This window comes from Cervus canadensis, chromosome 28, assembly GCF_019320065.1.
Source record: "Cervus canadensis isolate Bull #8, Minnesota chromosome 28, ASM1932006v1, whole genome shotgun sequence".
Taxonomy (NCBI): domain Eukaryota; kingdom Metazoa; phylum Chordata; class Mammalia; order Artiodactyla; family Cervidae; genus Cervus; species Cervus canadensis.
In genome coordinates, this window is record NC_057413.1 from 14,450,144 (window position 1) to 14,476,526 (window position 26,383).

Sequence of the window (26,383 nt, forward strand, 5' to 3'; positions counted from 1 at the left end):
TTCGTCCTTAAGCCTGGTCCTTTTTGTGGTTATAAGGACAGGAGCAACAGCTGAGTCCCTATTTTACTAAAAGTGGGGAAGAGACTGGCTTTTCCTTCTCTGAAGACCTAAGCAAGACTTCCTGCACGTATCATTGGCCCAAACTGACGTCAGACTACTCCTGAGCACTGGCAAAGAAGACGGAAGTATAGCAATTGACTTGGACTCATCATCTCTAGTGAAATAGATTTTGGAATCGGGTACAACACTAAGATCTCATATAAATTAACCTTTTAAAATAAATTTCTAAAGACTGTTGATTTCCTGAGTTCCAGGTTAGTACTTCCCAAAGGAATTAGGTTCATAACCAAGAGGATGCTGAGTGAAGTCAATGTTATCATGATAATTGCTTCATTAGGGAAATTATAGTGTTTTAAAAAATGTGACAATTTTGGTATGTCTTGTGAAAGTCTAATAAATATGACATGCTGCAGTGTTTTTATAAAGTAGAAAGTAGATATGTAAAAGGCAGAACCATAACTCCCCCTTAAGTGTATTTGCACTGTTAACAATTGGTGTGTTTAAATTATTTAAATAAAACTAAATCTTGTTGACTTGAAAAGTGAAAAAGATAAATAGGACATAGTGAAGCTTACTTTAAAAAATAAAAAGTCAATATACAAGGCAACGTGCATCTGTCACCTTAACTTACTAAAAGGTTTTTGCTTTACTTGAACATACAGTAATGGATTATTTTTGTTTGGCCAAGAATTATGAGTAAATATTTAATGCACAACTTGGAAGCACTGTGATATTGTGGGGAAAGCACTGAGTTAGGAATTTGAATCCAGATTTCTAGTTCTGATTCTGGCCCTAACTGATTTCTAGTGAAACGGCCACTGTAAGCCCTCATTTCTTTATCTGTAAAAGAGTTTCCCTTTAGTTTCCTAAAAATGTGCACTTCATTGGTTGAAACCATTCCTTTCCTTGGAGTTCAGTGACATATCTCTTTCCTTTAGAGGTGTAGTTTTTAGTGTAATTAACATTGTATGTACTTTAAGTTTATTTGAACTAGGAGGGACAGATAAAAAGTGAGTCCTGGTGGTGAGATAGATAGGTGTTTGGTCTTTAGTGCATATCATACTTACAGAAAAGAGTTTTTATGTTCTGAAACATACATATTAACTCATCAGAAAGGCAGTATTTTGTAGGTATAAGAGTCTTACATTTTCCCAACACTTCTTGTACCTCATTTGCCAAAATGAGCTTCTAGTGATGTCTGGCATCTGGAATAATGTCAGGCTAGTAAGTTTGTAAATAAAATGCAGATGCCTAGATTTCCTAGATCAACTGTAATTCAGTAAAAAGAGGTCTGGGTTTGGAGTCATAAGCTGGTTGAAATAGACAATCACCGTTTAGTCTATGAAAGGGTGAAGTGGCGCCGTTGAGGGCAACTCTGTCGGCTGTTAGGCAGGAGCATCTCGTAGTGACTGTCGCTGTCATGTCTGGTTGTGGCAAGTCCTGAGCTAAGGCAAAAAAAAAAAGTTCAAATTCTGGCTTAGCCAGGTAAGAAGAAAGCCTGGTAGTACAGTAGAATAATATGGACACCGGGATTTGTTTGGTTTTACTTCTACATTAATATATTATGATGAACCAAGACATTTCAGCTTGGCTACCTTTGGCTATAAGTAGCAAAAGACTCAGCCAAAAGTAGCGTGAACCATGAGGGTTTTATCATCTCACATAGCAAAAAGCCTGGAGGTCATAGTTCTGGTTTGATTAATTTCGTGGCAGCAGTATCTTCTACGATACACGGTCCTTCTGATGCTGCTCTTCTTTCTTTGTGGCAATATTGCTATAGGAGCAGTAGTTTCCAGTATTATGTGCACTTATGGTGCACAGCCAGTGAAGAGGGATACTACCCTCATCATTCTCTTTTTTAGCAGAGAGGAGAATCGTTCCTCAAAACTCCAACTGCATACCTCTGGCTAGAATTGGATCCCAAAGTCAGACCTAAAAGTTACTAGCAAGGAGAATGGAGACATCTTCACTGACTTCTTTAGACTACTTTTTTTAACCTGACCTGGGATTTTGGGAGACATTCCCAAGCACAATGCCTCAAAGGATTGACAACAAACAAAATCAAGTTTCTGTTAGTAAGAAAAAAGGTATAAGTTGGGAGAAGAGATATGAGTTGGCAAGCAATAGTGAACACTCCAGCTTTCTCAGAATCTAATAGGAGATGCACATAAACCAAGAGACTGCGATAATAGAATATGATACAATCTATGCTAGGGAAATGTATCAGGCACTACAGAAGAATACACAAAAAAAACCTCATACCTAAAGTTGCAGTGGTTAGAAAAGACTTTTCTGGAGGAAATGACATCTAAGTTGTTACTTGAAGAATGAGTGGAAATCAGGCAATTATTAGTCATGGGGCTGCGCTTTTTTTCCCCACATTTGTAAGTGGTCAAAACGTCATGATGGTGTATCTGAGACTATTTTAAGACGAGTTTTAGGGCAAAAGTTTTGGATTCAATACCCAACAGATTTAAGCCCCATTACCTATAGCTATAACAATTAATGTTCAGAATGTTTCTTATTCAAGTAAAAGTTAAATAATAACTTTCCAAGGGCCATATCTTTTTAGTATGAAACTTTTTAAAAAATTTTTTTCCATTTATTTTTATTAGTTGGAGGCTAATTACAATATTGTAGTGGTTTTTGCCATACATTGACATGAATCAGCCATGGATTTACATGTGTTCCCCATCCCGATCCCCACTCCTGCCTCCCTCCCCATCCCATCCCTCTGGGTTTCCCCAGTGCACCAGCCCCGAGCACTTGTCTCAGGCATCCAACCTGGGCTGGTGATCTGTTTCACCCCTGATAGTATACTTGTTTCAATGCTATTCTCTCAGAACATCCCACCCTCGCCTTCTCCCACAGAGTCCAAGTATGAAACTCTTATATAGGAGTCTAAGAATCAGGAACTGTAATTGCGATATTTGTAACTCCTGTACGATGCAGCTCTTACTTACCTGACACCTTGTAGTGAGCAAAGTGTTGAGTGGAACAAAACCTAGGATGACGTCCATTATTCAGGAGGCACAGATGAGAGACCTTTCCTTTTGATTAGGACGCAAAGCATGTGCAGGTGGCCCTTTTTGATAGAAAAGAGATGGATTTTCCCACTTGTTTCACAGAAGGGAGACCAGGAATTCTGATTGGATCATGCCTCATTTGAGATGGTTACTGGACAGCTGTTTGTATAGATGAGGTTGAGATTTGAGAGAAGTATTTGGGAATCCTCATTCTCGTATATAAAGCCACGAGCCCGAAGAAGTTTGCTTAGGGAATTAGGGTAGACAGAGGAGGAGAAGACCAAGGACTAGGAGCCAGCAGAGGGGTCTCAGTCCAGGTGGAAGAAACCAGGAGTGTTCTGTCTCAGAAGCCAAGTGAAGGATACGTTTCAAGAAGAGAGAGCAGTCCGCTGTGTAAGTGCTGCCGAGAGATTGAGTCAGTTGCAGACCAAGAATTGATCTGCTGAGTTTGTCAACAGGGAGCGGGCTGGTGGTGATTCTTGGTGAGCAGTTGCAGTGGAGAGGTGGGGATGGATATAGGACCGATGTGTGTGAATTTAAAACAGAATGAAAGAGTAAGACAGAGTACAGATTGCAACTTATAGGAGGCTTGGTCTATACAGGGAAGCAGAAATGGAGCTAGAGCTGAGTGGGGAAAAGTTTAGAGTCAAAGAGAGTTTTTGCTTTGTATTTTTATTTAAGAAAAGAAAAGAAGCAATCTCTTTGGCTGCACCAGGTCCCAGACGCGGCTCGTGGGGTCTTAAGTTGCAGCGCACAGGATGGCCCAGCTGGTGAAGAATCCGCCTGCAATGCAGGAGACCCGACTTCAGTTCCTGGGTCGGGAAGATCCCCTGGAGAAGGGATAGGCTACCCACTCCAGTATTCATGGGCTTCCCTGGTGGCTCAGACGGTAAAGAATCTGCCTGCAGTGCGGGAGACATGGGTTTGATCCCTGGGTTGGGAAGATCCCCAGGAGGAGGGCATGGCAACCCACTCCAGTATTCTTGCCTGGAAAATTTCCACGGGCAAAGGAGCCTGGCAGGGCTGCAGTCCATGGGGTCACAAAGAGTTGGACATGACTGAGCATCTGAGCACACACATGGGAGCAGTGTGCACGCGGGACTGGAGTCAGCATACGAACAGAAGTATCAGGCTTACGTGGCAGCGAGGACAGTCGGTTTATTTTAACAGATGTGGACACAGAGCAAGTAGTTGGATGGACACAGTGGTGGAAGGAAACCAGTTCTCTTCTGGTTGCTTCTGATTTTCAGTGAAACAAGAAGTGAGATCATCTGCTGAGAACCTTAGAGGAGAGAGGCCATGTCAGAGCAATAAAAAATGTCTTATTTTCTAAATAGTATTTTAGAAATATATTCTCCCCTTAGCTGTTGGGTTTTGTTGTTGCTATGATGGTTAGCAGTCTATGCCCAAATGCATTTTATTTAAACAGGGAGAGTTGAATTTCATTAGGGCTCGTACATCATAAATCAGACTCAACCTTCTCTCCTCCCACTGCCTTTAGAATATGGGGATTTGAAATTCTGTAACTGTAGGAAAGGTTTGGGGTTTTCTCTGTATTCTAGTTCTTTAATTTTTCAGTGGTAGAGAGGGAAGATGGATTCACCGAGTTCAGTTACTTTCTGCAGCATCCGCTTGCTTACAAGACTTGCGAGTAGTTGAAAACACATTCCTCCTACAGTGAAGTGTTCCAACTTCTGAAGCTCTAGTGGCCTCGGTACCCCTCTAGTGAGGGTGACCCAAGTAGAGAGATGCTTTTGAAACCCAGGTTTTAAGTGAAGTCTCATCTTTCTTCTTCAGCAGGTAGCAATCTCTTCCATATATTCTGTTGTTTTTTTTTTTTCCCTGAGTATTTTGACATATCCCTTTTGTTTTAAGTTCTAGAGCCTAAAGTTAATTTCCTCTCTTATTCTTTTATTCCATTTTTTTTAGCTTGCTTCTCTAACCTTCATTTTCCTTATTTGCAAAGTAATAATCCATCCTTTAACTCACAGGTTCTTCATGAAGCTTGCATGAGGCAGCATGTAATGTCTGTGAAAATCGTCCTGAAAAAGCCTAACGTGATGTAAAAAGGAATATTCTGTAGTCATGATGATCATGACAGTTTTACAAATGAATTTGTGAAACCATAAACCAGAATTTAAAATATTCAAAATGGAATTTCTTCTGTTTTCATTTGCTGATTTTCAACTCTACTGGAGCTCAGTGGGGTGTAAAAAGATTGAGCATCCATCACAGCTTTTTAGGGGGAATTTTCAAAGAAATTTAATTTTTTTCTAGTTAAATAAAACTTCCTAAATGGGAAAGAAAAAAATGTCTAATGATCTTTGCTACTGTGGTATTATTTGCTTAATCTTGGTGAATTCTCGTGGCAATTATTACCTTTTGGGGGCAAATACTTCTCAACCAAGATTTTTGGTGCTGGAATAAGTGTCAGTGTTCATCTTGTTGAACCATTTTCATGTGTATGTGAGAAAACAAAGACTCAGAGACGAAGGCAGTTTGTCTTGCTGATGCTTTGTGACACAGCCAGAACCCAAATGGACACTTAGGATCTCCTTCCTGCACCGCCTGCCTCTTAAAGCTCTCAGCTGTGTTCTCAGAAAGAGCGAGCGAAGTTCCCTGTCCCCAGTACAGAAGAGCAGACAGAGTGCAATTCTGTTCACTCTTCATGCTTTTTCATTTTCCTGCCCTTTCAGGGGTGTAAACAGCAACCAGTTGCCACAAAATGTAGAAAATAAGCAAGTTTTTTTGTGATGTTCTCTTGGAATCTCTTTAGTAGTAATTCTGACTTGCTTGGTCTCTTTCAGTGCCATTCCAGTCACCTCCTCCAGAGATGGGCAGAGAACAAAATACAGTCTTGTTTCTACAAGCATGCACTGGGGTTCTTCCAGCTAACTGTGACATCCTGTTTACATACCATGGGTTCAAACCGCTTTCGTGTGGGTTCTGAGATATATAGGGAGGTTGAAAAGACTTTAGAGACAGCTACCACACTTTTACTTCTGTTCCCCTTTTTGTTTACTGGGAAATCTGTGGTTATTTAGTTCTAGAGTATTTTTTTTTGTTGTTAGAGATTTATTTTATTTTAACTCTCCAATAATAAATTTTAAACTCTCCAATAATGAATTTTAAAATTTATTATAATCTTATAATATATAAAAATTATATGCCGAACAGTGTAGAGGTTAGGGAATTATTTTAAAGCAAACGCCCCTGTCACTATCCCCTCAGTCCAAGAAATAACCCATTTAGGAGAAAAAACCTGCAGTGTATTTTAAAATCTCTCTTAATCAGTAGGTTCCCCTTCTATCTCTTTCCTTATCTGTTGAAAATTTACCTGTTGAAGAACCTGGGCCTTTCGACCTGTGAATTCTTCATAGTCTAGATTTTGCTAAACTGCTTATTCCAGTGAGGTTCAGTACGTTCCCCTGTCTGGCTTTTGCTGCGGATTGGCCCCTTGCTGCAGTGCCTTGGTGGGATTTTAGGGTGAATTGTATGCTCTCATCAGGAGGCTAGTAATGTTTGGTGGTTTGTCTGTCTGCAGTGTTACCAGCCTTTGATGCATAATGCCTAGAGTCTGTATTTCTGTGGAGTTTGGAAAATGGTGACATCCAACCATATCATCCTGTTGTCAGAAATTTGCTGTAATGATGTTATAAGGACATGTTTCTCCTTATCTGCTATTTACTTGTTGGTAGAGTTTAGAGAGGAAAGCAGGTTAAATTTTAGATTCTTCTTGTTTACCAGGTTGCCTACATAATAACTTGGTTTTCTGTCATTCTCAGAAGGTGACTGATAATCCATTTTTTAGAAACCATAGTTAGAAACTCATGAGTTGAAACATATTTGGGCTTTAGTCAGTTGCGATTCTTGCCCAGGTTCAACCTGTCCTGTCTGGCCTCTGTGATGCCCTCGGGTTAGCTTCTGAGGCCCTTTGGCATGACCCTGGTGCTCTCTGGTAGCTTCCTTGCTCTCAGGTAGTTTGATAAGATGTTCCAAGCTCATCGTGTACATTTCTTGTCCCAGATATGCAATCAACCATTTCTCCGAGACGCCTTGGTTATTTTAATGGGAAATGGAGTTCATCACCACATCTGGGTGCTTTGCTTCTGTGTTGGTTATTATTTCTAGGCCTTTTCAGTGGACAAAAACACAACTTTTAAGATAAAATAGATCACGAGTTCATATTGACATTTCCAATTTATGCTTAAGATTATACGGTTTTCACCTTAATCTCATATATTGCATATATATATTTCCTTCTTCAGCAAGAATCCTAGTTCTCAAGTGCATTGAGGTTGATAGAATTAGAATTATCCCATTGTTGTCATTGGGTACCCTGGTGGCTCAGACGGTAAAGAGTCTGCCTGCAGTGTGGGAGACCTGAGTTCGATTCCTGGGTTGGGAGGATCCCTTGGAGAAGGAAATGGCAACCCACTCCGGTATTCTTGCCTGGAAAATCCAGTGGATGGAGGAGCCTGACGGGCTCCAGTCCATGGGGTTTCAAAAAGTCGAATAGGACTGAGTGACTTCACTTTCACTTTCATAGTTGTCATTAGTTTTTCCCACTTTCTACATATGGTGAAAATGTTAGATTTAGATACTCAGTTGTGTCCGATTCTTAGTGACCCCATGGATTACAGCCCACCAGTCTCCTCTGTCCATGGCATTCTCCAGGCAAGAATACTGGCGTGGTGAGATCCCCTTCTCCCGGGGATCTTCCCGACCCAGGGACTAGACCTGGGTCTCCTTCATTGACAGGTGGATTCTTTACTGTCTGAGCCACCAGAGAAGCCCTTATGGTAGTTTCAGGATAATACTACTTGTACATCACCAATTATGATTACTGACAATGTTAAAAATATTTTTTTTTTTTGCTAATACTATCATCCCATTCTCCTCCCAATTATTTTCCATGGGAATTCTCTATCATCATGTAGTTATTATATAATCTCTCATTTTCTACCCTTATTTGGCATTCATTCCATAAATGACTGTGTGTTTAATGCCTGCCACACCATCCCATGTAAATATCTTTCTGGTTATTTTTGGTGGTTTGAAGTGCGTTTGAGTAGGTTTCTTAGATAGGATTCCTGGGAACAGCAGCCTCCTAGTCATGGTATGTTGAAAATAGTGCTCTTTTTACTTGATAATCAGTTTTGTAGGATATAAAGTTCTGGGTCACATGTTCAAAGTCTGTTTCAAAGTCTGGTGACAGTGGAAGTTTTCCCCTTTTTAAAAATCGTGTGTTGTCTTTGCCTAGAAGCTCAAAGGAATTGTTTTCTTAGAGTCCAGTAATTTTATTAGAGTGTGTCTTGGTGTTGGTTGTTTTTGTTGTTCTGGGGTGATGTTCTCAGGTATATAGTATAATCTTCCAACATATTGACGAATCATTTAAAATGTTTTTACGTGGCTTTTCTTTAATTATAATTTTTAGTACACCGCTCCATTGCCTTCAGGTTTCTTTTTCTCTCTTAAGAGCTCCTCTTATTCATATGATAGCTTGTCTTTGCCTGTCTATTAACTGCTACTTTCTCTGGAATCCCGTGGTCTTGCTCAACTAACTTGTTAGTTCTGGTAGTTTTTTATTCCTTTAGAATTTTATACATACTCAATTATTTCATTTGTGAAGAAATCTTTTTAATTCCTTTCCCCTGTGGTTGTATGCCTTTTCTTTCCTTATAGCTAGGCCCTCTATTATAATACTGAATAAAAGTGATAAGAATGGGCATCCTTGCCTTATGTCTCACCTTATGGAGAAAACATGTTAGCTGTTAATTATAGATAATATGAAGTACCATGTTTATTAGTCCTGAGATAAAAATGAAGGAATATGAGTCTAATACTGTTGGTTCTCTCTTTTTCTCATGTATATAGATATGTGTGTGTTACTTCTGTGCATTAGTAAAATATAGTTACTTATAGGACCAATTAACTGATTAATTTCAGAGAAGAGTCTCCAGAGGAAAATGGAAACTTTAAATTAACCATGGATGTCAGCTAGCCTTAATAATTAAAAAAAGAAAACCACAAGATGCTTTGTTTGTATAGATAAAGGGCAATGGATAATTAGTCAGGTTATACAGTTAAAGTAAACCAAATCGTTCCCTTCATTCTTAACATATATAGTTTTTGACTCCAGATATTGCATGCTTGCTATATAGCAATTGTTTGATAAGTATTTGTTGATTAAGTAAAATTTTTTAAATTGCTGCAGTCCTATATGTTGTTCTTTGTGTGTGTGTATATATATATATACACACACATGTCATTTTACATGTCTCAGTGGGAGCCTGTAGTCCCTTTCTATGTGATTCTGCTGATAATGATAAAATAATGATGAAGAAATCTTCTCTTTAGTTTATTATGGTATACTTTAGTTTGAATCATTTTTCTAAATGGTAAATGTCATTTGCTTGGTTATTTCAGTTGATAATTTGAATTGGTGTCAAGGTGATGAAGTTTACCCTTTGGCTGGTGTTGCAAGCAGGAAAACCTTGACAGCCTCCCCCGCCCCAAAGTGGATTTTGGTAATGGGGCATTTTCACATAGAAGGCAGTGGTTTGTTTTGCTGAAATTACTTTGCTTCCAAGGTTTGTCTGTGAGGTTAAAAAAAAAAAGGTGTTTGTGATCGATACCTTTCTCATCTGAGGTCAGAGTAATTATAACTAATAGCTATATTACTTTTCTGAAGATAAGAGTTTAAAGAAGGAGTAATGGAGGGGACAAAGGAGAGAGTTGAAAGGAAAATGGTGCTGTTTAAACCCTATGAAAATAGTTCTGAATATGATAGTAATTCTTATAAACTGTTTATTTGATTTCTGAAAGTCAGAGACCTTTAAGGACTTACCAGAGAATTCAGAGTACATAAATGGTATTGATACTAATCAAAGGTAGTTCCTATGATAGGATTATCTATATTCCTGGTGATGAAAAAGATGGATTCCTGCTTAGTGTTGGCTTTATTAAATTGTAAGGGATATACACATGGCTCTTAATCACAACTTTAGTGAATACTTGATTCTAGTGTTATTTCCTGCTAATTGCTTTTTCATTGGTTTATTATATTGCAAGAAGTTTCTTGAAAATGTACTGAGGTGTGTAAAGAGAATCATCTAGGTATTCAGTTCAGTTCAGTCGCTCAGTCATGTCCAGCTCCTTGCAACCCCATGAATTGCAGCACTCCAGGCCTCCCTGTCCATCAACAACTCCCGGAGTTTACTCAAACTCATGTCCATCGAGTCAGTGATGCCATCCAGCCATCTCATCCTCTGTCATTCCCTTCTCCTCCTGCCCCCAGTCACTCCCAGCATCAGGGTCTTTTCCAATGAGTCAACTCTTCGCATGAAGTGGCCAGAGTATTGGAGTTTCAGCTTCAGCATCAGTCCTTCCAATGAACACCCAGGACTGATCTCCTTTAGGATGGACTGGTTGGATCTCCTTGCAGTCCAAGGGACCCTCAAGAGTCTTCTCTAACACCACAGTTCAAAAGCATCAATTCTTTGGCACTCAGCTTTCTTCACAGTCCAATTCTCACACCCATACATGACCACTGGAAAAACCATAGCCTTGACTAGATGGACCTTTGTTGACAAAGTGTCTCTGCTTTTTAATATGCTATCTAGGTTGATCATAACTTTCCTTCCAAGCAGTAAGCGTCTTTTAATTTCATGGCTGCAATCACCATCTGCAGTGATTTTGGAGCCCAGAAAAATAAAGTCTGACACTGTTTCCACTGTTTCCCCATCTATTTCCCATGAAGTGATGGGACCAGATGCCATGATCTTAGTTTTCTGAATGTTGAGCTTTAAGCCAACTTCTTCACTCTCCTCTTTCAGTTTCATCAAGAGGCTTTTTAGTTCCTCTTCACTTTCTGCCACAAGGGTGGTGTCATCTGCATATCTGAGGTTATTGATATTTCTCCCGGCAGTCTTGATTCCAGCTTGTGTTTCTTCCAGCCCAGTGTTTCTCATGATGTACTCTGCATATAAGTTAAACAAGCAGGGTGACAATATACAGCCTTGACGTACTCCTTTTCCTATTTGGAACTAGTCTGTTGTTCCATGTCCAGTTCTAACTGTTGCTTCTGACCTGCATATAGGTTTCTCAAGAGGCAGGCCAGGTGCTCTGGTATTTCCATCTCTTTCAGAATTTTCCTCAGGGAACTGACAGTCTTGTAGGGCAGAGATATCTATTGAAAGGCATAGTACTACCTAGATCAGTGCTAAAGATTGGAAATCATCTGCCTGAACAGTATTGATTATTTAAGACAATGACTTCTTCTGAATTAGCTAGTTTGACTAGAGTATGTTAAAAATGAGTTTTGTAATAGCACCCTAGGGACTTCTCTGGTGGTCCACTGCTAGGACTTGTGCTTCCAATGCAGGGGGCCTGGGTTCGATCCCTGTTTGCGGAACTAGATCCCACTTGCCACAGTGAAGACCCAATACAGCCAAATAAGTAAATAAATATTTTTAAAAATAGCACTGTAAAATGCTGATATTCTCTGTCTCTTCCCCTCTAATGCAACCTCTTGATCATGCAGGAGTTAGAGCTGCCTGAAGCCCAGTTAGGGCAGTTTCACTAAATCTCTTCTGTTGCCTCAGTCCTGTGGGTTGGGGATTCCATGACTGTGTAAAGTAGCCAAAGAGATGACAACTGCAGGTTTTCACCTTTCCCAGGGCAAAGTGTTTCCTGCTTGGCCAGTTTAAACAAAGCACGTTTCTGGTACTGCCACCAGAGCATCGGTTTTTCCATTAACGCCTCTTTGGAAAAGTTATTTTGAAAAGATGTAAAAAAAACTGAAACTTTCGTTTAGGAACCTTTTATAAGCTTTTACAACAGCTTTTTTTTTTTCTTTTTTAAAAATTTAAAAAAATTTTTTTATTAGTTGGAGGCTAATTACTTCACAACATTTCAGTGGGTTATGTCATACATTGACATGAATCAGCCATGGAGTTACATGTATTCCCCATCCCGATCCCCCCTCCCACCTCCCTCTCCACCCGATTCCTCTGGGTCTTCCCAGTGCACCAGGCCCGAGCACTTGTCTCATGCATCCCACCTGGGCTGGTGATCTGTTTCACCGTAGATAGTATACATGCTGTTCTTTCGAAACATCCCACCCTCACCTTCTCCCACAGAGTTCAAAAATCTGTTCTGTACTTCTGTGTCTCTTTTTCTGTTTTGCATGTAGAGTTATCATTACCATCTTTCTAAATTACATATATATGTGTTAGTATACTGTAATGTTCTTTATCTTTCTGGCTTACTTCATTCTGTATAATGGGCTCCAGTTTCATCCATTTCATTAGAACTGATTCAAATGAATTCTTTGTAACAGCTGAGTAATATTCCATGGTGTATATGTACCACAGCTTCCTTATCCATTCTTCTGCTGATGGGCATCTAGGTTGCTTCCATGTCCTGGCTATTATAAACAGTGCTGCGATGAACATTGGGGTGCACGTGTCTCTTTCAGATCTGGTTTCCTCAGTGTGTATGCCCAGAAGTGGTATTGCTGGGTCATATGGCAGTTCTATTTCCAGGTTTTTAAGAAATCTCCACACTGTACAACAGCTTTTTATTCAGACTAAGCCAACTGTAAATTCTAATTTTGCCTGGGTCTCCCACCAGAAATCAGGTTGGGATCTAATTGTACTCTAGCTCAAATTGTACTCAGGTTGGAACTCTAAATACGGGTGAAAAAGACCAAGTATGTGTTTTCCTTCAGAACTTTTATCCCTGTAATATCATGTTTAGTTGGAACAAGAACTCTGAATTTTCTTCGTTCCTTCCTCAAAATATAGATTCCTATCGTAAATTAATTTTGGTCTCTCTTGGTGTATGCGATAATTAGAGTAAATTATAATTAAATGTGCAAATTGGATGGCAAATTGAATAAGTGTAACAGCTGATCAGGACACTTCCTTTCAATGTCATCTTATTAAGGTCCTCCTATATACTGATATTTTTTGAGTTTTTTTTTTAACAACTTTTTCTTTTTCCTTTCTTTGTTCCTTTTCTCTGTTGAAGGATATTCTCAAGTGTTTGCTATGACTGGAGTATCAGTGTATTGATTGTAGGGAGGTGAACTAGTTACAGATTTGCTTTTCATTTTATGGAAATATTAAGTGCTATGCAAGTTCTAAATGCAGTTTTAAAAAATATTTTAAAAAGTCTGTTTGTAGTGAGGTATCATGTATACAGTGGTCTGATGTTCATTAGCTTCTTTCATCTTACTTTGCCTTGAAGTTATGTAAATTCACTAAACCTTAAACGTCATGATATAGGATTCCGGGGAACCTCTTTGTATGTACTCTCTTAGGTTTAGCAACTGGGGCATGTAAATTAAAGTGATAAAAGACAAACTAATCAGAAAAACAAAACAGACGTAATTATGTAAGTATGCAGGAGTTAGAATTTGGAGATTATTACCCTCTTAACAAAGTGGGTAAAGAATTGAGAAGAATTTAGGGTTTGGGGCTTATTGGGGAGGTATAAATTATGAGAAGGTAATTAGAAGATATACAATAAGAAAGGCTTTTTAGTAAAACTTATTATGCAGATAAGAGTCTGGTGATAAGAGCTGTCTCTGGAGTAGTTCTCTTCCTAGGACTAGAGAGGGAGAACCTTTACAAATGGAAATCTATGTAAAAAGCAGACTTTTTACAGATAAAAAAAGTCTATGTCCTGAGTCTGCTGTTTCTTAATTGCCTTCAGCCCAAAATAGTTCATATGGCATGTTTGGGGTTGGCATATTCCAACCCTTCAATGAGAAAGGGTCCTAGGTGACTGATAACATTACACTAGATTTTATGAGGCCTTATTTGTTGTTGTTTAGTCGCAAAGTCATGTCTGACTCTTTTGCAACTTCATGGATTCTTGCCTGCCAGGCTCCTCTGTCTATGGGATTTCCCAGGCAAGAATACTGGAGTAGGTTGCCATTTCCTTCTCCAGGAAATCTTCGCAATCCAGGGATCAAACTCACATCTCATGCATTGGCAGGTGGGCTCTTACCACTGAGCCATCACTTTTATTAACTGGTGGGTTCCTTGATTAAAAAGTTTGGTTGCTATTTGTCTGTAAACTTAATTGTATTTATTCAGGTTCTAACCTTGTGCTTAAAATATATTGCTTTTATATTTCTGTTCAGTTTGCATATTTCACACTTTTGTTTTGATCTTTTTAACTTCATGTGTATTCCTGGAGGCGCAAATTCCTTTTGGTATCTGGCAGACCTCTAAGCATATATTGTACAGATAACAGACACACAATATTTCATTAATGAATTTGTGAAAATAATTTAAAATGAAGCTTTTGATTGTTTCAAAATTACTCCAGAAATTTTTGTAGATTCATTGCATGGCAGTTAGAAATGGTGGTAGATTTGGATAGAAAAGTTAGAAGTATCTTGAAGTAATAGCTGACACACAGGAAAAAGAAGAATCAATGTATATGGCTTACTGAGATTGTTTATTATGGGGCCACCAACCTTATGAATCTTGTTACCCTCCCTGGTTAGGACATCATTATATCAAAGCAAAGAGTAGTGATGCATGACCACCAGTACTGTCTTTAATCTGATCTTGGGCAATCTATTTAATCTTTGTGGTCCTCTGTTTCCTTTCTTAAAAGTGAAATGACAGGGTTGGAAAGTTTTAGATGTATCTTACAGATGTGAAAGTCTATCTACAGTGATTACCTAAGGCAGTCAAATACAGGTTCAATTAGGTTCACAGTACCTTATGTAATAAGAAGTGTAGGCATGTCACGTATTTTGGAAATATTTCCTTGAAACGGTTACATATATTTTGCCTGGGATGTAGGCCAGTGTGTAGAGGATAAAACTTTGGGAGGTGAAAGAAGGCAAATGAGAATGACTAACTGGAAGCTATCTAGAGTTAGAGTTTAATAATACAAACATATGGACAAAAACAGGTATGTGGTGACTAAACAGGAAATTTTGAAGTAATAAACTTGGTTCCTTTGAGGAAGTAAAGCCGAAGCTACACGTCCACTTACAAGGGCTATTGTAGAAAATATTAACCATTTGAGTAAAATCTTGGCAACCTTCCTGTCCACTAGGAGGTCTGGGAATGTTGGGGACCATTTTGAGGTTACCTAACTAATCAATAACCTCAGATATGCAGATGACACCACCCTTATGGCAGAAAGTGAAGAGGAACTAAAAAGCCCCTTGATGAAAGTGAAAGAGGAGAGTGAAAAAGTTGGCTTAAAGGTCAACATTCAGAAAACTAAAATCATGGCATCTGGTCCCATCACTTCATAGGAAATAGATGGGTAAACAGTAGAAACAGTGTCAGACTTTATTTTTGGGGGCTCCAAAATCACTGTAGATGGTGACTGCAGCCATGAAATTAAAAGACGCTTACTCCTTGGAAGGAAAGTTATGACTGACCTAGACAGCATATTAAAAAGCAAAAACATTACTTTGCCACCAAAGGTCTGTCTAGTCAAGGCTATGGTTTTTCCAGTGGTCATGTATGGGTGTGAGAGTTGGACTGTGAAGAAAGCTGAGCGCCAAAGAATTGATGCTTTTGAACTGTGGTGTTAGAGAAGACTCTTGAGAGTCCCTTGGACTGCAAGGAGACCCAACCAATCCATCCTAAAGGAGATCAGTCCTAGGTGTTCATTGGAAGGACTGATGCTGAAGCTGAAACTCCAATACTTTGGCCACCTGATGTGAAGAGTTGACTCATTGGAAAGGACCCTGATGCTGGGAGGGATTGAGGGCAGGAGGAGAAAGGGACGACAGAGGATGAGATGGCTGGATGGCATCACTGACTTGATGGACATGAGTTTGGGTAAACTCCGGGAGTTGTTGATGGACAGGGAGGCCTGGCGTGCTGCGATTCATGGGGTCGCAAGGAGTTGGACATGACTGAGCGACTGAACTGAACTGAACTGAAGTAAGTTAGGGATGTAGATAGAGAGGTATATGGCACATCCGTCCTCTTAGGTTGGTCTTTATTCCAAGGTGATGTCTCCAAGAAGTTGGTCAACCTGCCTTACTTCAGACATTGGAGAATTGTTCCCTTGCCCTGTGTGAGTGTCAGGCTTCTAAAAACAGTGTTATGAGTGTCCGCTTTATTTTTCTTAATTCCTTATCCAATAGAGGTGACTATTATTTACAATTTGGGATATTTTCTTTCAGAATCCCTAGTGGGATGCAGAGAGAAGCGTCTTCCCCTAAGCCTGAGGGATCGTTCTCTCTCTCTGCCCTTGACTCCCCTTGGAGCTTGAGGTCGCTTAGGCCGCCCGGTGCCCTGTAGCCACGTTTCTTACCGTCTCCCCGGCGTGCACGCACCGCTCACCCATTTTCTGATTCGTGAGGGAGGCCCTTCCTCCTCCTCCTCCCCCCCAGACTTCCTGTCATTGGTCTCTTCCCCATCCCCCACCACTTTTACCCTATAGCTTTTTAAAAAAAACTTCTATTTTTATTTTTGCAGGTTCATATGTAGGGGACTTTCTGTAAGTCTCTACTTTCATGACAACAGACAATGACCCACCAAACCCCTGCATGTCACAGAAGAAATCCTAGTCCCTGATCCGTTATAAGAGCTCCTTCAGCCCTATCAACACTTGGCCTCGTCATAGGATTTCAGTTCAATACTAAAATTATCATTAAGTCCACTAATACTTTGACAGTATATGGATAATGATGAGACATCATCTGAGAAAGCCCCTGCCAAGGCCATCCTACGCCTGCTGTTCAAAAAGGACTTTGATCTGGACTCTTTTCAGAAGTCCTGTTTCTTTCTTTCTTATTTTCTTTTTCTTTTTTTTTTTAACACGTCTCACCCTCTCCTCCCCTCTCCCCATGTCCATAAGTCTATTCTCTCTGTCTGTTTCTCCGTTGCTTCTCTGTAAATCAATTCTTCAGTACCATTTTTCTATATTCTGTATATATGCATTAGAATACAATATTTATCTTTCTCTTTTTGACTTACTTCACTCTGTATAACAGGTTCTAGGTTTATCCACCTCATTAGAACTGATTCAAAGACATTCTTTTTTATGACTGAGTAGTATTACGTTGTGTATATATACCACAACTTCTTTATCCATTCATCTGTCAATGGACATCTAGGCTGTTTCCATGTTCTAGCTATTGTAAATAGTGCTGCAATGAACAATGGGATACATGTGTCTTGTTCAGTTTTGGTTTCCTCAGGGTGTATGCCTAGGAGTGGGATTGCTGGGTCATATGGTGCTTTTATTCCTAATTTTTTAAGGAATCTCCATACCATCTTCCTTAGTGGCTATGTCAATCTACATTCCCACCAACAGACTTTTTGATGATGGCCATTTTGACCGGTGTGAGATGATATCTCATTGTAGTTTTGATTTGCATTTCTCTAATAATGAGCAATGTGGAGCATCTTTTCATGTGTTTGTTAGCCCTCTGTATGTCTTCTTTGGAGAAATGTCTGTTTAGGTCTTTTCCCCACTTTTTGATTGGGTTGTTTGTTTTTCTGGTATTGAGTTGTATGGGCTGCTTGTATTTTTTGGAAATTAATCTTTTGTCAGTTGTTTCATTTGCTATTATTTTCTCCCATTCTGAGGGTTGTCTTTTCACCTTGCTTATAGTTTCCTTTGCTGTGCAAAAACTTTTAAGTTTAATCAGGTCCCACTTGTTTACTTTTGTTTTTATTTCCATTACTCTAGGAGGTGAGTCATAGAGGATCTTGCTTTGATTTATGTCATCAAGTGTTCTGCCTATGTTTTCCTCTAAGAGTTTTATAGTTTCTGGTCTTACATTTAGGTCTTTAGTCCATTTTAAGTTTATCTTTGTGTATGGTGTTAGGAAGTGTTCTAATTTCATCCTTGTCAATGTAGCTGTCCAGTTTTCCCAGCACCATTTATTGAAGAGGCTGTCTTTGCCCCATTGTATATTCTTGTCTCCTTTGTCAAAAATAAGGTACCCGTAGGTGCATGGGTTTACTTCGGGGTTTCTATCTTGTTCCATTGGTCTGTATTTCTGTCTTTGTGCCAGTACCAGTCTTGATGACTGTAGCTTCTTCCCAAACTTCCTGTCTTGGGTCTCTTCCCCATCCCCCATCACTTTTCCCCTGTAGCTTTTTTTAAAAAACTTTTTTATACTTCTCATTGTAATTCCCTTTCCTATAATGAACCAGCCTTCCTTACCCTGTTAACTTCTCCACAGTGGTCTATGTCCTTGTCAATTATACCTCAGTGACACTGGGAAGAAAAAAACGTCCATGCCCTATTCTCACGGTCTTTCTTAAAGTCACAGAATCCTTTGGTCAAACAAAATGTTTCATAGATTCTTGGTACGTAGAGCAGATGAAAGCACAGTAACAGACTGCAGGAGGAAGAGGAAGACTCTGGCTGTCAGAGAACCCACCTCTCCTTCATACCTGGATTCCCTTGGGTCTCTGTCCATGGGCACGTGCCGCTTCTCCCACAGAGATGTTCGTAGCTCTCCTTGCGACCTTGACATCTCTGTTCTCCCCTTTTATCCAAAAACCTGGGTTCTAAGGCCTGTTTCTTCCTCCTCTCATTAGATTGTAAACATCTTGAAGAGTAGAGATTATCCTCTTATTTTTTCATTTTCCTGTGTTTAGCATGTGGTGACTGGCTGGTGGTAGAATGGAAACATGAAATGCTGAATTAATGACTTTTCAGTAAGTAATAGTTCTTAGAGGTGAACCCAGGAACCTTGTATTGGCAATAAGCAGAGTAAAGGAAACCTGTTGAACCTGAAATTAAGTACAGATTGCCTGACTGGATTTATATGGCCAGTTCATCAGGGAATGGTAGCTTGTTATATCCAGACACACCTTGAAGACATGCCTGCTGTGTCAAGGGATTAACCACTGTGGTGATCGGCCTGCTTTGTTTGCCACTGTATAAAGTGTGGAGAAGCTTTAACCCCTCGGACTCCTCCGTTCTATGCAGTGAGGACCACTTGCCTTGCGGCAGCATTCTTGATTCTCGTGGATTGTCCAGTGTGCAGCCATGTTTTTAGCTTTGTTGGTTAAAATCACATTCAGTCTTGTGATCCTGAGATTATACTCCAGTTACTTTGGATTTGAATGTCTCCCGATACCCCCAGTTACATATTTGAATATATCTGGATTATTTTTTAGGTTGATAAATCCTATCAAGCCTGAAGAGTAACTTTATTTTCAACCTTTGGCAGCTCCTGGCCTAACTCTGCAAGTCCCAATAGCAGTCATGTCTGGAGACAGTGGCACTGTTGGCATAAACTTTCCTCTTTGACTGGTTGTTCCAAAACTTAGGAAGGACATTGTCGTTATTGACGCAGATCACAAACTTAGATCCTTAGTTGTTTTGTCTTAGATTATTTGCTGAGATATTTTTATGAGTTTCAGAGGGCTGTAGGCCTGCATGTAAATACTTAAAATAGCATCCTCTCACTTGAGTATTTGAATGGAGACAATACTCATGTGCAGAGTAGTTTAGGCTGCTTGCTTTGCATAGAAGCAGCTGGTTTTGACCCTTTTTCCAGTACTGCTGTGAATAAGAGTTTTTAGGAGTGTTATCAGTAGACATTTAGAAATAAAAAAAATCAGATGTACATTTAAGAATACTTTTTCATGAAAGAGAATTTTGATTGAAGGCTTAGATATTCTATGACTATTTTTATATAGATTAAGTGTCAATTTGCAGAAAGGATATAAGGAATAAGAGAAATGAACATGGAGAAGAAGCAACATTTCCTCCTTATCTGCTACTTTTAGAGAACTTTGCTTTTCTTGATAGATCCATGAATTTATTACTCTTCTATTAGTCTATGATTTTGTTCACGAGACTCAGGAAAACAAGAACTGTGAAGTATTAAATAGTGTTTCTACTTTGAAGATGTTCAACATAATTTAATCTTTGTCTTTCTGTGTTGTTTTAATCAAGAAACTTTGCTCCAATGTTTATTATACAGCCAAAACTCAAGTTTAAGTTATGTTCTGAAATGTGAGACTCAAGGACCCAGGAGATCCTGGGCACTCATCCCAGCTCCAGCACTAACCCCACAAAGTGTGGAACTCTGGGCCTTGACCATTGCATCTTCTTGAGTCTCATTTGTGAAATAATGATATTATGTCATCTTTATCTTCTGTTGTTGTTCGGTCACTAAGTCTTGTCTGACTTTTTGCTACCGCCATGGACTGCAGCACACCAGGCTTCCCTGTCCTTCACTATCTCCCAGAGTTTGCTCAAACTCATGTCCATTAAGTCAGTGATGCCATCCAACCATCTCATCCTCTGTCGCCCCCTTCTCCCCCTGCCCTCACGCTTTCCCAGCATCAGGGTCTTTTCCAACGAGTCAGCTCTTTGCTTCAGGGTCATCTCTTTGGTCTCCTGCATTGGTAGGAGGATTCTTTACCTTGCTGGGAAGCCCCTTATTTTCTATGATGCTATGAGTTTTAAGATTCTGTACGAATTGTCTTTTTATGCTTGGCAGAAAAGAAGAAAAGGTTTCTTTGTCTTCTGTATTATTCAGATTAATGCTTTAGACAAGGATATATCTCTATTTCAATTTAGAAATAGGCTTCAGAAATATGAACGATTATATTGAATTAACTTTTCAATTTTCATTTTAATTGACATTTCAAGGCTATCTAAAATTTATAGTATTTTAGAATTTCTTAAAGTATTATTCTTGTCAGCATTCATATTTTGAAGGATAAGGCTTTAAAAAATATGTCTGTGCTAGGTACATTTCTAAATAAAAGAAATTTTAGGCTTTATTTCAGGCTTATTAACCTGAACAAAATTCACTAAGCAAAAAGAACAGGATGTAAGAAAGGAATATTTAGAACAAGAACACTCTTTGAGAAATTGCATTAAAACTTTTGGTCACAGAGTGTAGCATCAATATTCCATAGCTGGGGTATGATTTTTGGCTTATAGTTCTGGTCTGCCCTAGCATTTTAAAGCCAAATTCAACAAAAAGCATGAAATAATATTTTAAATAAATTATTTAAGCATCTCTATTTTGAACTTTTCCTCCTAATTTTCTGATGTTCTGCTTACGCCCTAAAATCAGTCTTGGACTGTTGTTTCTTGACCTGGTCTAGTGTTGATAATGTCGGCAGAACACTTTCCCTGGGTTGTTGTATGTTGGCTGTACTGTTTTCAAAAGTACATAATGAAGACCTTGAGGAAGTGCATATAAATGCTAACCATGATTATTACTGCTGTTATAGAATTGTTGGTAGTGATTTTATCTTTTTTGTTTTTCACACTAATATTTTTTAGCCTATGGGAGTTTTATACATTGCTAAAGAACCTTACAGTTTTGTACTCCACATCTTTAGAGACTGTCACATCCATTATCACCAACCATCACTTTGGAATGCATTTCTAAAACCTACCCCTGATTTTATTCCCAGCCAGCCAGCCGAGTTGCATTTCCAGAGACTTGCTGGGCATTAGTGTCACCTCAGATCTGATTTGTCCTATTTGAATTTCCTTCTGTCCTTACTGGGGCTTCCCGGGTGGCTCAGATGGTAAAGAGTCTGCCTGCAGTGCAGGAGACCCAGGTTTGATCCCTAGATCAGGAAGATCCCCAGGAGAAGGAAATGGCAACCTACTGCAGTAGTCTTGCCTGGAACATCCCACTGACAGAGGAGCCTGGCGGGCTACAGTCAGAGTCCGACTGGGCTGAGCGACTAACACTTTCACTTTCTATCCTTATGACTCAGCTTCTGCTGATAGCTGGTGGCACCCTGTTCTTTTGTATTTTCTTAGAGGAGGGATTTGCAGTCTCTGGCCTTTGGGCCAAATCTCACCTGCTGCTTGTTGCTAATAAAGTTTTATTGAAACAAACACACCCATTTAAGTACCGCGTCTATCTACTTTTACTCTAAGATGACAGAGCTAAGCAGTTGCATCGGAAACCTGTGGTCACCAAAGCCTAAATTAATTCACTGAAAATGTTAATCCTTGCCTTAGTCTCAAAACCTTGGCACCACCTTTGATTCATCGTTAAGCTTTCCCAAGAGAACGCGTCTCCTTTTAACTTCTTTTCTTTTCTTTCTTTTTTGGATCCTCCCTGTGTGTTCAGGTCCTCATGTCCTTTTGCCTGGGGTATTCAATGCATTTCACCACCCCTTGGCTTCTTGTCCCCGTGCAGTTCATTTTGCACCTTGCCACCAGGGTCCTTTACTGAGTTTGGCTCCACTTGGTGTCCACTCTGCCACCAAAACTTAAAAAATTTCCCCACTGCCCACTAAGTTGGAGCCTGCACAGCCTTTTTTTGTGAGGCTCCTTCCACAGTATAAGCCCTATTCATCTCCTTTACACAGAAACTTTCTCTGTAATGAAATGCTTTCCCCCAGCTTTCTCTCTTCTTGCCTTTGTCCATGCTGTAACAACTGCCTGAAGCTTTTTCTGCCTCCATTTCACCCTCTCCACTCCTATGAGTGCATGCTCAGTTGTGTCTGACTCTTGGCGACCCTGTGGACTGTAGCCCACCAGGCTCCTCTGTCCCTGGGATTCTCCAGGCAGCAAGACTGCAGTGGGTTGCCGTTTCCTTCTCTAGGGGATCTTCCTGACCCAGGGATTGAACCGCTTCTCTTGCATCTCTTACATCGGCAGGCAGATTCTTTACCACTGTGCCACCTGGCAAGCCCTCTCCACTGTTTTCTTGCTTTAAAATCCTCTCAGATTTTTTCATAAAGTTTTTTTCTGTCTTTTCCTGTGTGCATATTCTTTTTCCCTCCACCATATGTTGCTTGTATATCTTTCTTTTGCTTAATGCTGTGATGTTGTTGTTCTTTTACTTCTTATCTGTTATAAACCAGAACCGTGTCAAGTACAAAGTGCGTGTCTTCCTCTTACTGTGGCCCCTTAAACACTCACTGTCATGACTTGTGTGGATACTCCTCAGTCGTGTCTGACTTTTTGCGACCCTATGGACTGTAGCCTGCCGGGCTCTTCTGTTCATGGAATTGTTTAGGCAAGATTACTGGAGTGGGTTGCCATTTTCTTCTCCATCATGTCTTAGATGTACTTAATAATTAAGTAATTGAATCACATTATTGGAAGCCAGCTTTTTTTTGGGGAGGGTTTAATTTTTGGTGACCAGTCAGACCCTTACACATTTGGCAGTGAATCTAGGTGCAGAGCTGAAATTTTTGAAGAAACCAGATATTATTCCATTGTATGTGTTATTAATGTAAAGAATTTTGTTACAATGGATTGATTTTTTTGTTCGTTTGTTTGATAATGTATTTCGCATTTACTACAAGAAAGCTATTTGTGTGCAATGATATGATTGGTACTGATTTTTTTTTAAAAAAAGTAAAACTAAGTGGCAGAGCCAGGCGGTAATTCTCTTGGTTATGTTAATCAATTTACCACAGTCACATTTCCTTGATTATGTTAACAAGTTTTTTCATGATTCCAAGTGGAGAAGTTGTACCAGAATATTCTAAGAAGTTATGGAAGCGAAATGCTTAGAGGTGCTGATAAACTAGTATTTTGCCCTCTGCCTGTTCATTCACTTATCATTCTCTGCATGCTTCCCAGCAGGTTTTGGTGCTGGCTGCTGGTCTCACATAGCTGGCTCTGTTAATCCACTCCTTGCCCCGCCCCCACCTTTTTTTAGGCTTTCAGTTCTGAATCTGCATACTTGAGAAAGTTGACAGAAACAAGGGGAGCCAGGTATAGACTTTTCACTTCACAGTGTGTAGCCTAAACTTTCCAAGTCTGGAAACGGGGCTGCTGATTCCCTTAGCTTTCTTGGTTGGTTTCAGAACCCTGCGCATTGCCTGGAGCAGACAGTCAGAAGCACATTTGGGTGTTTAAATCACCGTACCCGAGCAACCTGTGAAAAAAATATACAGAGTATCACAGGTCCAAAACCCACATACTTGAAAAAGAATTGAAGATTTAAAATTTTAATGTAAAATAAGCAAAGAATATGGATAATTTCCAGGAAGAGTTGTTAGCTCTGCTTGGTTTACCACTGTCTTCTAGCAAAGCACCAGGGTTAGCTGAATGCACGCATACCTAAACAAATGACTGACACCCTAACTGTCATCCACATCAAATATGTACCAGCTTCCTCCTAAGTAAAGAAATGCCTAATACAATAACCAGACATATATACCTTTGAACCAGCATTTCCACTTCTTAGAATTTATGTTAGGGAAATAGACAACTTGGCATAGCTGCCGCACCTAGGTGTTTATAATCCAGGAATACTTTCTCAAATATTCAAAGATTATCTATCTATCCATCCACATGTGTTTGTGCACGTATATGTGTGCACATATCTATATGCATGTTTATTGTAAGATAATTTGTAATAGTGAAAAATTGGAAATACCATAAATGCCTATCAGAACAAGGTTAGTTAAGCTATAGTATACCTACATTGTTATGTTTAAAAAGGATGAGATTCCACTCCTGGGTGTATATCCAGGATATGTAAATACTAATTCAAAAAAAATACATGCATCCCCAATGTTCTTAGCAGCATTATTTACAATTGTGAAGATTAGGAAGCAACCTAAGTGTCCATCAACAGATAAATGGATAGAGGAGATGTGGTATATATTCACTATATACACAATGGAATTTTATTCAGCCATAAAAAAGAACAGAATTGTGCCATTTGCAACAACAGGAGTGGATTTGGAGGGCATTGTGCTTGATGAAGTAAGACAGAGGAAGACAGGTACTTTATGATACCACTTGTATGGGGAATCTAAAATATAAAAAAGCTAGTGAATTTAACAAAAAATAATAGACTCACAGTGAAAACAAACTAGTGGTTACCAGTGGGAAGAAGGAATATCAGGGTAAGGGATCAAGAGATACAAACTTAGGTATAAAATAAGTAAGTTATGAAGATATATTATACAACATGGGAAATATAGCCAATATTTTATAATAACTATAAGTGGAGTATAACCTTTAAAAACTGAATCACTGTGTTGTGCACCTGTAACATATAATATTGTACTGTACTATCAACTGTATTATCAAATGTACTTCTATTAAAAAAAAGTAGAATACAAAAAAAGGGATGAGGCTAATCTTTAGGTAAAGACACAAATGATAAACAAGGTGTATTGAATGGAAGTTGTAAAATAAAGTATTGAAATATTGTTTCATCTTTGTGTATTTATAGTGAACACAGGTGTATTTACACATCATACCTTCATTGAGAGGGGTTGTCTAGACATAAGCATAAATAATCTATAACTTGTAGACATCTCTGAGGAACAGAAGTGAGAAGCTGTGTGAATTCTCCAGAGAGAGGGGGATATTATACCTTTTGTTTCTTTTCTGTTCAACTTTTTAAATGTATATTTTACTTTTATACTAGACAAAAAGACTAGGAAATCATATAGTATGTTTTAGGAATATTTTCATTAATATTTAAAATAAATATAACTTATTTGAATGGCTAATGTCTGTCTGGAAAATGTGGCTTTCAAGAATGATTTATATCCTTGAGAATTCCACATAAGTAAAATTTTTTTTAGAATGAGGTGGTAATGAATGATCTCACCAGATTGAACTGCCATGGTGTCCTTTACAGTGTGATAAATAGGCGCCTAGCCTAGTTCAGAAGTCATATTATAAACTATACTTTCTTGAAGCAGCTGTAAGAAAATCCTGTTTTGTGCTAGATGGGCTTGTTGAGTTCTAGGGAACTTATGTGCACTAACATCAGTGTCCCAGGGTACACTTGTGAGGAAAAGAATTAACACTGTTTTCTCTTCTATCTTTTAGAAAAGCTCAAGAGGAGAACAAGAAAATAGTGCTTGCTGGTTGTGTTCCTCAAGCCCAGCCTCGTCAGGATTACCTCAAAGGGCTGAGCATCATCGGGGTAAGCTCGCGCCTGAGGGGAATATAGTCCCACACTGTTAAAACTTGTCGTGGCCCCTTATTTTCTGTTTCCAGGTTATTTACAAGTTTGGTTACACTCCTCGCTGTCCTTCACACACTTTCCCTATTGCTGTGAAAATTTTGTTATGTCTTTGTAACATTGAACCTAACATGGAAACAGGTTCTAGGTTCTCTCATTAAAAAAAAAAACAAAAAAAAACCCAACACAATAAAAAGCCATGGTATGGAATTTAACTTCGTTAATTATAACCTGGTCTATGTCTGCCTGTCTAGCACTATCTCTTGCTGTTTCATAGTAAACAGATGCCTCTTGTGGAATGTCCCACTTCCGTCATAGTTGTCCCCCGAATCTTGGCTTCACCACTGCGCTGTCTCAGTCTGGGCTGACCGCTCTGTACCAGCCTCGACAATCCTGTCTCTTG

The 26,383-nt window shown here is 39.3% G+C and overlaps 1 protein-coding gene across 6 annotated transcripts in view; it reads left to right on the forward strand.

Annotated features, from left to right (window-relative positions):
* The window catches only part of CDKAL1 (CDK5 regulatory subunit associated protein 1 like 1), a 579,481-nt gene that overhangs the window by 135,098 nt on the left and 418,000 nt on the right, over nt 1–26,383 (forward strand). For all 6 annotated transcript variants that reach the window (XM_043449766.1, XM_043449768.1, XM_043449770.1 and 3 more), the window contains one exon: nt 25,845–25,941. In XM_043449766.1, coding sequence (XP_043305701.1) covers nt 25,845–25,941 — 97 coding nt within the window. The remainder of the gene's footprint in view (nt 1–25,844; nt 25,942–26,383) is intronic.